This window comes from Musa acuminata, chromosome BXJ1-2 (genome assembly GCF_036884655.1).
Source record: "Musa acuminata AAA Group cultivar baxijiao chromosome BXJ1-2, Cavendish_Baxijiao_AAA, whole genome shotgun sequence".
In the NCBI taxonomy this organism is placed as follows: domain Eukaryota; kingdom Viridiplantae; phylum Streptophyta; class Magnoliopsida; order Zingiberales; family Musaceae; genus Musa; species Musa acuminata.
This window is the reverse complement of record NC_088328.1, coordinates 31,850,291-31,861,981: the sequence shown is the minus strand read 5'-3', so window position 1 is coordinate 31,861,981 and position 11,691 is coordinate 31,850,291. Positions and strand designations below refer to the sequence as shown.

At 41.0% G+C, this 11,691-nt stretch overlaps 3 protein-coding genes across 5 annotated transcripts; 2 read left to right on the top strand and 1 right to left on the bottom strand.

Moving 5' to 3' along the window:
* Nucleotides 1–52: 52 nt before the first annotated feature.
* LOC103976568 (uncharacterized) lies at nucleotides 53–878 on the bottom strand. The gene has a single exon (XM_009391822.3). It carries the CDS (start codon nucleotides 818–820, stop codon nucleotides 263–265), a length of 558 nt encoding a protein of 185 aa, XP_009390097.1. The 5' UTR covers nucleotides 821–878; the 3' UTR covers nucleotides 53–262.
* A 2,496-nt stretch (nucleotides 879–3,374) lies between these two features.
* On the top strand, nucleotides 3,375–7,567 carry LOC103976567 (protein FAR1-RELATED SEQUENCE 6). 3 transcript variants are annotated; one of them, XM_009391821.3, is made up of 7 exons: nucleotides 3,375–3,595; nucleotides 3,854–5,968; nucleotides 6,075–6,182; nucleotides 6,274–6,375; nucleotides 6,578–6,646; nucleotides 6,730–6,893; nucleotides 7,065–7,567. In XM_009391821.3, the coding sequence occupies exons 1-6, from the start codon at nucleotides 3,533–3,535 to the stop codon at nucleotides 6,856–6,858; spliced, it is 2,586 nt and encodes an 861-aa protein (XP_009390096.2). In that variant the 5' UTR covers nucleotides 3,375–3,532; the 3' UTR covers nucleotides 6,859–6,893; nucleotides 7,065–7,567. The 3 variants fall into 3 exon arrangements, with proteins under 3 accessions (XP_009390096.2, XP_009390095.2, XP_009390093.2); XM_009391820.3 differs by having other exon boundaries at nucleotides 7,049–7,567; XM_009391818.3 differs by having other exon boundaries at nucleotides 7,043–7,567.
* A 762-nt stretch (nucleotides 7,568–8,329) lies between these two features.
* LOC135612144 (uncharacterized) lies at nucleotides 8,330–10,327 on the top strand. Its single transcript, XM_065108007.1, has one exon. The coding sequence runs from the start codon at nucleotides 8,330–8,332 to the stop codon at nucleotides 10,325–10,327; it is 1,998 nt and encodes a 665-aa protein (XP_064964079.1).
* The last annotated feature ends 1,364 nt before the right edge of the window (nucleotides 10,328–11,691 follow it).

The window sequence follows — 11,691 nt, the reverse complement described above, 5'->3', positions numbered from 1 at the left end:
TGTTTCATTTTTCTGGTAATTTGTTTCAGCACTTGGGAAAGAGATACTGATATTGGCTAAAACATCATCTTCCACCAACTCTGAGCTGGTTGGCTGTATCAAGCTCCATAAATTTTCTGAAAGAATAATAGGACTCAAACTTGTGTATACATACATATAAATCAACAAATCATGAGCTTAAACAAACAATAAATAAGAATCACAGTGACATAAAGCAATCTGCAAATAAACTAGCTGAGCACCCAATCAAAGCGAGCATTGCTTAGACCTGTAAAGGCCATGGCCAATTGCTCACGTCCCCCTCCTGCTGCACCTTGGCGCTCCTCCTCACGCCGCTCCCATCCACATAGGTGTGGTACCTCAACACGAAGGCCAAAGCCATCACCACCCACTCCATGCAGAAGATGACCAGGCAGAGCGCCCCCACCATCTTCAGTATCACCGCCCCGTCCTCCTCCCGGACGTAGGACCGGAGGCCATCCGCCAGGAAGTCCGACGTCCTGGTGAAGACGAGCACGGCGACGGAGCCCTGGAGTATGGCGGTCAGGACGGTGGCGACCATGTGGGCGCCGTACCAGCGGCTGGAGGAGCCGGAGGCGGCGGCGCACCCGGCGATAGCAGAGGCGATGGTGAGGGCGTGGAGGAGGATGAGGAGGAGGCCGCAGGCCGAGGGGATGAGGCGGAGGGAAAGGGTGAGGAAGATGCAGCTGGAGGCGGCCCCTAGGAGGACGTAGTTGCAGAGCAGGAAGGCCTTGTGAGCGCGGCAATGCGCCGGCGAGGCCGCCTCCGGTGGCGACGAGGCGATGGACATCATCCCCATGGCTTCTGTAGTGAGCGAGCGAGCGAGCGAGAGAGAGAGAGAGAGAGAGAGAGAGAGAGAGAGATGACTACGAGAGAAGCAGAGCAAATGGGTTTATATTGTAAGCCAGAGAGAGAGAAGGGGGTGGGGGGTGGGCGGGGAGCGCTGGGAATTCGACCGTTGGAAGAGGATGACACCTGGTGAAGTAGCACAACGGCTGTTATGCTCAAAAGGCGGGATCGAGAATTCGACCGTTGGTCACTTTATACTCTTTCTTCGATATATATATATATATATATATATATATATATATATATATATATATATATATATATATATATATATATATATATATATATATATATATATATATATATATATATATATATATATATATATATATATATATATATATATATATATATATATATATATATATATATGATCTCAGTTTACTCTTCTAAATCAGATATAATGTTATGATCTTTTCTATATGAATGATTAATATATGTTTGACAAAATGAGTGGGGAGGAACTATGGGTTAGTGTGCCAATTAACCATCACATATACTCGAGTTTATTTGGTCTCTTGCCTTTGCAATAAAAAGAGACATGATAGTTGACATTAAGTCAACTTGAGAAAATTCATGAATCAGGAAGAATGTTTGCTGTCTGGGAAGAATGCTGTGATACCAAATAGACAATCAAGAAAATGTAAAATTAAAATAAAACGAAAAATAGTAATTACAAGATTTAGGTGATTCATCATCCTTTGTGAGAATAATAAAATTCAAGAAAGTACCCATAATCCCTCACATAGATATTAAAATATTTTTTTTCTCTTCAACTTTTATAGATAGAAGATGATGAGATTTTTGTTGTTCTATACATGTATAACTAGAAAAAATCTAATTTTTTATGGAGTCAAAATAATAAAATATAAAAAATTATGAGTAAGCTTTTTAAAAAATCTCATGTTTTTATTTTTTTCTTCGGTAAAGTATTATTTTTTTTTTATTCTTATAGAATATCTCTTATTTTTTAAGAGAGAGTATTACCCTTAGCCTCCGTCCTATCGTGGTTGTCTATATCTCGCATCTATCATTGTTATCACTGTCTCGTCTGCTACCTTCACATTTACCCTTATATCTTATTGTTATTATTGTCCTTGTGCCCTTATCTGTTATTATCGATGTGTTGCTAAAGTCCTATCACGAGGCTCTTGCCCTCATCCTCCTATTTTTATCATAGTTCATGTCATTTCAGTCATTTTCCTCCTATTTCCATCTCAAATGCCTCATATTGTACCATCTTTTAAGGAGGACATCCTCAACCATCTCCTTCACCTCCTAAATTTTGAGCCATCATGTTAAATGAGTATACTCTTACTCACTTTCGTTCTTCGTTGTTATTCGATCAAGAAAGCATAGTAGATTGAGAAGGAGTGCCAATGGCACCTTATGCGATGGGTCGTTTGGGAGAGGAGAGAAATAAAGTCTCATCGTAATCATCTCTTTTCTTTTAATTGAAGTTTACCATTATTATGATACATTAGGAGGGCCCAACAATCGATATAACAAAATATAATAAAGCCTTAGTGATAGGATGGAGGTGATTGAGGCAACACCATGGCCACCTTCTTTCCCTCAATCTCATTCCCGATCTCAACACAATCAAATAGTGATAGGGTCTTGTAACGAGTGAAAATGATGAACAGTGATGAAAGTTAGAGACAACTATCATGGAGTAAATATCAAGGTAATCTTATTATCTATTATAAAATATGGGTTGCTTTTGAAAATAAAACAAAATTAAAATATTACCTTTTAACTTGGAATTTACTGTATCTTAAACCTAAACTCATATAAAAAACCTGGGTTATGATCATGGATTTAAAATCATGAATGATGCCATGTCATTCACCCACTTACACACACACCTTAAAAAAAAAAAAGAAAAAAAAGTACACAACCTTTTCATGGACAATTTTGTTAAAAAAAAAAAATCTTACCCACTTACATGAATGTTCCATATGTGGGTCCTTGAACTCCAATCACAAGCACTAAACATGTGTAGGTGTTGCCCTTTTTTTCATATTCAATTGATGAACAGAACATTGACCTTTTAAAGTTAAATTTATAATATTAGTTCCAATTTAAGATGTTTGTTCATGATGTTATTATGCACCAATTGACTCACAAGTGAACTAAATTGCCACCTCATAATCTTAATGGATTCAATCAATAGCTTGATCAAATCCATTGCCAATAGAAGACCTACTAAAATATCTTCTTCTTATATTCTCTATCCTATAACAAAGTTAGATAAATTGATAAAATATTAATTATAATTTTAAATTTTAATATAATGGACTTAACCCTCTAAACAATTTTGTTTAATTTTAATATAATGAAATTAATCATTGGTGTTTAGTTAGGTGTCTAAATTCTAAACATTGGAGGAATATTTGTGTGATTTACAAGCTTTAAAAGGATGTTTGTGCAATTTCTTTTAATTCGACTACCCAAAGCTTTACCCACCATACATCTCGGGTGGGTCCCTTCACCTATGAAAGCAGAAAACAACCACGCGCGGTCCGGAAACCGCCCTCCCTGTATCGCCCCCTAATTTGCCCCCTCTCCCGAAAAGAAACCCTAAGGATCGACCCCGCCTCGCCGGAGATCCGCGGCAGGGCCACAGTCTCCGATCCCCAAGCAAGCGAAGGAGGAGGTGATGGAAGGACACGGCTCCCGGTCGAAGAAACCTAGAAGGCAGCCCTTCTCTCTCAACTCCCAGGTCGGATCTCTCTCCCCTACAATTGATCTCCTCTGGCTGCTCCTGTTTCTTGCCCTCTACTTCGATCCTTCTGTTTCCTTTGTACCATTCAAGAGTTTCTCCGTTACTTGCTTCAGATTTCCGGTTTTGCCTTTTGTTTTGCGTGGCTATTGTAACTTGAGATACAGAATTAATCTATAGCTTGAAAGGTGCAATTTTGTCCCTCCAAAATAGCGTTCTTTTATAGTGTTTCTTGGCTTTCTTTTGATGCCAATTTAGGATGTGATGGGAGACGTGGGTTTGGAAGGGCTCGACGGAATGGAGGATGATGAGTTGGATGATGGTAATGCCGGGGCTGAAGTCGATGACAGAGTGCCTGAGGTGGGCATGGTGTTTAAGAATCATCAAGAGGTTTCCAGATTCTACAAGAGGTATGCTCGCCGGGTGGGGTTTGGCATTGCGATAAGAAGATCTGCCTTCACTGAAGACGGCCACTGCCTGTACCTAGAGCTGATGTGCTGCAAGGGAGGTCGGAATCGACCTGAGGCCAAGTACCGGAAAAGGAACTCAGCAAAGACGAATTGTCCAGCTAGAATCAAGGTGAAGCTGTGGGGAGATGGGATGCTGCACTTGGTCGTGGCTAATATTGATCATAACCATCCGGTCAGCCCCTCGATGGCACGGTTCTTGAGCTGTTATAGGCAGCTATCAGGTGCTGCCAAGAAGCGCGCTGAGCGTAACAAGGATGGAGAGACAGTACAGCCAAGATTGCCTCCAAGGATGCCCATCGAGCGATTAAGCGCGCTCGAAGAACTACTTTTTAGTGAGAGTGAACATAGGAGTTTTGTGGAAAGGGGTCGATTGAAGCTCGGAGAAGGGGATGCCGAGGCACTTCGTCTCTTCTTTACTAGAATGCAGGCGAAGAATACAAATTTCTTCAATGTCATTGATTTGGATGAGGAAGGCTGTGTGAGGAATGTATTCTGGGCAGATGCACGGTCAAGAGCTGCTTATCAGTACTATAATGATGTCGTTGTGCTTGATACGACCTATGTGATAAATAAATATGATTTGCCTTTGGCCACCTTTGTTGGGGTGAACCATCATGGTCAGTTGGTGCTCTTGGGTTGCTGTTTGCTCTCGGATGAGACCATGGAGACCTATGTATGGTTGTTCAAGGCATGGATAGCATGTATGTATGGGGAGTTTCCTAAGGCCCTGATCACCGATCAATCTAAGAGCATTCAGAGTGCGGTTGCTCAAGTGCTCCCTGAAGTTCGTCATCGCATATGCTTGTCGCAGATAATGAAAAAAGTTCCTGAGAAATTAGGTGGATTAGCGGAGTATAGAGCTATTAATAAGGCAATGCAAAAGGCTGTTTATGATTCTTTAACAGCTGAGGAGTTTGAGGACGACTGGAGAAGGATGGTTGAGATGTATGGACTTCATGGTAATGAATGGTTCAGGTCATTATATGAATGCCGACATTCTTGGGTCCCTGTTTATCTAAAAGACACATTTTGGGCAGGTATGTCGACCACCCAACGTAATGAAACTATGGTTGCATTTTTTGATGGGCATGTGGAAGCAAAGACTTCCCTGAAGCAATTTCTTAGTAAATATGAGATGGCATTGCTGGATAAATACGAAAAGGAAGCTCAAGCAGATTTTGAGACATTTCATAAGAGACGACCGTCTGTCTCAAAATTTCACATGGAAGAGCAACTGTCCAGAGTATACACACTTAATATGTTTAAAAAATTCCAGGATGAGATTGAGGCCATAATGTACTGTCATGCATCACTGGTCAATGTAGATGGGCCGGTATCTACTTTTGATGTCAAGGAATGTATCTTTCTTGATGATGGCAAGAGGACAATGAATAAGAATCACGGAGTTTTATACAACACAGAAGAGAAGGAGATTCAATGCATATGTGGTTCTTTTCAGTTTAGAGGGATTCTATGCAGGCACGCTTTGTCTGTATTAAAGTGGCAACAAGTGCATGAAATTCCATCTCAATATGTTCTGGATCGGTGGAAAAAGGACTTCAAGCGATTGCATGTTCTGGCTCGATCTTCAGATGATGTGATCGCTAATAATAGAGTTGACCGTTATGATTATTTATCAATGCGATGCCTTCAGCTGGTTGAAGTTGGAGTACTTTCAGATAAATACCAACTTGCTCTAAAGTTGATAAAAGAGGTGGAGAAGTTTCTTCTTAGTGACAAAACACATGATGATACACAACCTAGGATTAAGCTTCGTGTTCCCAAAGCAAACAGATTGAACTGGAATCACAATCAAAATGCTGGAAAGAGTGTGGCTTCTGAAAATGGAAATGCAGTGCAACTTCTTGGTGGGCAGCCACAAATGACTGAGGCCCATGTAGAGGTTACTTTTATATGAATGCAGTGGTTGATTAATTAGATGCATTTATGTCAGTTTCATTACTTGATTAATATTGCTAACTTTTTCTTTAACCTTGTTGTATGAACAGCCTCCTCATGGAATCACAAAGGCTGCTGATGGTAGCTATGAGTTCCAAGGTCTTCCGACTCCGTATCTTGCCACCCAAATCAGGCTTCAACCAAACACGAGACCAACGGTTCTCATAATTTTAGTGTCTTGCATCTTATCTTTGTTTTCTTAGACTATATAGAATTGTTCATTTTCATTGGCAATGATGTTTATGGCAGGAAGGAGGAAACACAGCTGTCTTGCCTCCTCGTGGTCATTTTGGTATACCACTGAATGGGAACCAAACAACAATGAGACCAGGCATAGTATACATGTTCCCGGTTTGTTTCTCCTTTCACCCCTTCTTCTTGCCTCCCTGAGATTTATCTTTCTTGTAATGTTAATTTAATGCTATGTAAAGTTCATCTATACATTAACAAGTGCCCTGAAAGAGGATGTAGGCATGGCTTCTTTGTTTCTCTTATTGAAAGATTATTTGAAGTGCCTTATCCAGTTCTAATTCGGGAGGTATATGCATTACAGGGTGGGTTTGACCCTCAGACTTTTGGAAACGGGCCTATGATGCCATGGATCTATCAGCCAATGCTCCAGGTTAATTTACTTGCTTTGTAGTTGCTTGCATGGAATATTTCTTACTGTATTTCTTTCTAATGAGATAATCTGAGAACATGTAGGCTACTCAGAACCCAAAGGATTCGCCTGCTCCGACAGTTGTCCCACCAAAGAGACGAAAGATGTATCGTGGCCACAAGTCTTTGCAAGCAACTCAAGAACCAAAAGAAACTTCTGGTGCAACTGGTTAATGGAAAGTGCATGAAGTTGTAGAATATAGCCCTAGGTGTGTCCACGCATCCTACCAGAACATGTTTGGTTATGAATTTCAAATTTTTGCTATGTCTTGTATCTTATTCTTTCATTTCGTCCTTGCTTTTCATGTTATGATATTATGTGATATCCAAGCATCACATGCAAGCCTTACTTTTGCAGTTTTAGCACATTTGTATGTTAGGTCTGTAAAAAAGCAGTTGAGATCCAAATGTGCATTTGGAGGAAGATTGAAGTCTTGAGGGAAAATCAAGATTTCAGCATCAAGGCACAATTTATATGGGATCACTCATGGTACAACCTGCTCCCAAGTCTCACTACTTTGGGATATGTCGGCTCTTCAGAAGTCTCGTTTATGGGATATTTCTATATCTATCGAAGAATGAGCTTGCTGGAAATATATAATTCATGTTGGAAGCTTGTATCAGTTGCCTGTTTCCCTAAAGTCTATGTTAATTACCTGAATGTAATTCTACCTTTACCCTGGGTAGGAGGCAAATTATCTGCATAGCCATGCAGCTGTAAAATTGTGGGAGTTTGTTGATTGTGCCAAGGAAGCCTTTGATGTCATGGACATTAGCATTTCCGAATAGGTGTGGTTTAATTACTTATAATGATTGTTTGTGACTAGCTTTCCAAGAATTTTAATCTGCTTGTCTTATGAATAGCTCGGTGTATACTTTTTTCCTTCTTATTCTTTCTCTGCTGAATTCTTGCAAGTGTGATGAACTTGTTTGATAATTAATATTTATGATTGTTGGATTGATGCACATCAGGAATTGATGAGTGAGTACATGTGGTGTTGTAACTAGTTATGCTGCTGGCATGCCATACAAATTGATTGGATTCTCACTGGCATTTCACTACTGTTTTTACAGTTTGGTGCTTATTTTACCAAACAAATTCTTGCTTATTCTCACTGATACAATACATATGTGTTGGTATTGGATTTTATGACTTGATATTTGTTACTTTTTCTTAATCCGATTGGTAATTGTTATGCATCATATCAATCCTGAATGATTCATTCAGAAGTGTTCAGTTTCGATTTCGATTCGATTAATCGATTTTAATTGATAAATAAAAAAATAAATTATTTGGTCAACATTCGACTCAAGTCAATAGCACCGACCACTAGCTGCCAAAATAAAGGTCAAGTTGACAATTTTCATCAAATCATTTAATATCAATAAAATTGCATTATCTGTAAGGTCGAAAGGACTGACCGAGCCGATCACCGCCGTCAATCTCAAGCTGCCGTCAGAGATCCTACCGCCCAATATGAATCGTGTCCGCATCATGGACGGTTCAGATCGTTGCCTACATCTCCCTCACGTCGCATGTAGAACGATTTGAATCGAGCAGACGTCGAGGATCGAGCCGAAGGCGGAGGAACCCTCGTCGTCTCATTTCAAAAAGATTCCACGTTGCAACGGATCTGTCGACGGAATGGGGCGAGATGTCACGAACGGGCCTCCGAAGCTGGAGAGGAGGAGCTCGAAGGAGTCTCTGGCGAAGAAATTTGAGGCCAAGAAGAAGCTGAGCCCCAGAAATCCACTGAAGGAGCTCAACAGTGGCTCCGTTCCTCCTCCTTTTGGCTCCGCCGAGGCTCCCAAAGGGGGTTGCTTCAGGTTCTTGCTCCCCAACTCCTCTGCTAAGGAGCCGCTTGCCCGATCCAAGCCGCGTCCAAGAACTCCCCGATCGGCGCCTTCCAATCCCAGAAACGACGCCACCAATCCCAGGAACCTCACAAACCCTTCCAGGTACCCGACCCAAAAGAATGAATCAAAATCCAGTCCTGGTGTCTCCAAGCAGCTCGGATCGAGGAAACCCTCGAAACCTAGAACCCCAGACCTCCTCCAGCTCTGGAACAAGAGAAGACCTGCCTCCAACGAACAAAACCCCGACTCAAAATTCGATCTTGAAGAGGGTTCGGAGGGAAAGGTAGGTTCTCGTTTGGCTTCGACTCCTGAGAAAACACTTCAGGGTTTTGATGCTCATGTCGTCTTGGAGGTAGCGAAGGAAGTGGAACAAATGATAACTCTCACACCGACTTCGGCCACCACACCTCCCGTTCAAGAGTCCATTTCGCCCGAGGTCCCCGTGGATGCTTCTGCGGTGGCTGCCACACCTGCTTGTTTTGCCGCAGGCCATGTGATCGCCAGAGTGCACGACCGGAGGAAATGCCGGCCGAGAGGCATACTGACTATCGGCGGATGTGGGTTGGACATCGAAGATGTTAATGTTGGGGGTACCGATCCAACTCGGGTCTCTGCAATACCTCCTCCTCTTGCGGTGGCATCTATACGTTGGCTGTCTTCACCCTCAGAGAAGGTTAACTCCGATCTTGGTAGCAGTGTTAGTTCTAGCTCGAAAGTTCATATGGTGCATCGCCCTGCTGAAGCTTCCGTGGATTGGCTTCTTCCCACTTGTGAAGGTGGAGACAGCATGCCCAGAGATGAGTTCTCATTGCAGACTAGAACTTCATTTGATCATGGATTTTGGGGCTTCTCTCCTAATAATTCAAACATGGTGAACTCACCTGACCTCAGGGGGTTGTTGGATTTCAAGCCTCCAGGTCTAGAAGAAACACCATCATCTGGTATTGGAATTCAGAAAACCCCTACTACTGGTGGTAATATTAGTCCTTTCTCTATGATCTTAGAAAGGATTGCAAAGACATCTAAAAGCAAACTTCTTAGGCCTCAACAAGAGAGGGGAGCACACCGTTATGGTTCTGCATTGGAGAGCTCAACATTTTCTGGCAGCTCTTGGATTGAAGGCCATGCTATCTGCACCCCATCATCTTCCTCGAGCTCAACAAAGAAATTAAATTTGTCTGACTTGAAGATTGACAAAATGGCAGAAGCTATCGAGAACATCAGCTGGTCACCAAAGCTAGTAAGCAACGAGACATGTTGTCAAGTGCCATCAACCAAGCTCAATTTCCAGTTTGGATGCCTGGCAACCCCATCAAACTCTGTTGATCTAAATCGTTTTCAAAATCCATCATGTGACAGAAACTCTGCAGTGAAAAATATTTGTGCTAAAGAACAGGTATTTCCAAGTTCTCAGACAAGGATATCATGGAGAGAAGGACTGGTGAGTAGGATCTTTGAGATGGGTGAACTGGATGGCAGTCAGTGGCTATCAGATGACGAGGATAACTTCAATCACCATGAAGAAGACAGAGCAGGACCAATTGCCAATCTTAAGTTTGAACCCAGAAGTAGCAGCTCCATTCTAAAGAATCAAAATGAACAGATTGCAACAGCTGGTTTTGGGTCTATTGAGTTTGTGTTTGATGCAGAAAAGGTTGAAGCAAAAGTTCCTCCAGAAGGACCGACCTCATGTGCCGAATCCATTAGCATAGAGGGACTTGTGTTGGATTCTTCTGGTGATTCTGATTGGAAGTTTTTCTATAAAAACCACTTATTTGAAGTGTGAGATGCTTTGCTTTTCTCGCTCATGTCTCCAACACCATGTATTGATAGAATATTAGATCAAGCTTTTAAATGTCCAGAACTATCTTAATTTTTTACCTGCAATGATCTATGAGTTTAGTTCTCAAATTCTATCCATGTATAGTACATTATTAACTTAAATGATTTGAGCTACTTACATAACTTCCCTCGCAGGTGTTGTTGGCTATAGAAAACAGAAACATAAAGTTTACAAATTATGTGTTTCTTGATATTTGTAGAGGCTTAATCCATTATTACCGCATTAGAAATTTTGCAGTTACTCAGATCACCTGGTTGTAGAAAGGAAAAAAATGAAGTGTTATCTTTAGTCATGCTATGCTAGTCAATCTACTGCTAATGGACACGAAAATTTTCCTTCAATTTAGTGTTCATCCAATTTTCTTTTGAGTTTCATGATTAATATTAGATACAGTAATTGACAAGAAAATTGTCTCCCTCATAAGCCTACTTTTAATGTTTGCAGAGCTTTCATTCTACCTCTTCAAATTTAGGGCCTTTATGCAATTCTGAAGTTATGTGATTGGAGACTTGGATTTTAGTTATCGATCTACCACTTGCAACTTAATATGGATTATATCTGATAACTGTCACTCTCATATACTAAAAAGGGTGTTACTGTTACAGTCTTTGCAGATAACATATGGTGCTCATGGGCCTTAATTAAATCAAATCTTGAAGCTTCTTGCTCAAGTGTTTTACATCTTGTCTTGCTAGTGACTGTACTGTACACTAATCAAATTTATGCTTTGCCTAGTATGGGGTTTAAAGTTAATAAAGAGCAGTTTGGAAATTGTAGCATGTACAAGTTGTACTATATGCCTTCATAAAAATCTTGAAAGGCTCTATTTTTTCCTAGGTTGTGAATTATGATACAAATGCCTTATCTGAGGTATGTGGAAAACAGGTGTTTCATGCTTACCATTTCTAAACGTGAATGATCCTTACCATTGGTCACCAAGCTAAGATCTCTTATGATTTCTAAATGCAAACATTTAACAAGACAATTCTAAACAAGTTCTCATCCCTTTATGAGGACCATAATCCTAAGTTGGTTGTATATGCCAAGATTTGAAACATGACTAGGGCCAGATGCTCTCTTGCTTTAAAGACCAATTACTATCCTCATCATTGTTACCCATGTTTCTTTGCGCTTATTTTCTTGTCACTTCAACTCTTATGAGATTGAATTTAGTCATGGAAAGGTTTCCATTTGAGGACTTCTTGAGTGGATACTTCTAGGTTTTTCAATTTCGATGTGTACCGGTCGGTACGGGCTATATGTACCAGTCCGAGAGGATACCGGTATGCAGATCACCCTCTACCGGG

Excerpts from the sequence above, each read along its gene's own strand:
- LOC103976568 (XM_009391822.3), bottom strand. The coding sequence starts at position 820 with ATGGGGATGATGTCCATCGCCTCGTCGCCACCGGAGGCGGCCTCGCCG.
- LOC103976567 (XM_009391821.3), top strand. The coding sequence starts at position 3,533 with ATGGAAGGACACGGCTCCCGGTCGAAGAAACCTAGAAGGCAGCCCTTC. Across the intron at positions 5,969-6,074 it reads TGACTGAGGCCCATGTAGAG|CCTCCTCATGGAATCACAAA; the intron begins GTTACTTTTATA and ends TTGTATGAACAG. Across the intron at positions 6,376-6,577 it reads GCATAGTATACATGTTCCCG|GGTGGGTTTGACCCTCAGAC; the intron begins GTTTGTTTCTCC and ends TATGCATTACAG.
- LOC135612144 (XM_065108007.1), top strand. The coding sequence starts at position 8,330 with ATGGGGCGAGATGTCACGAACGGGCCTCCGAAGCTGGAGAGGAGGAGC.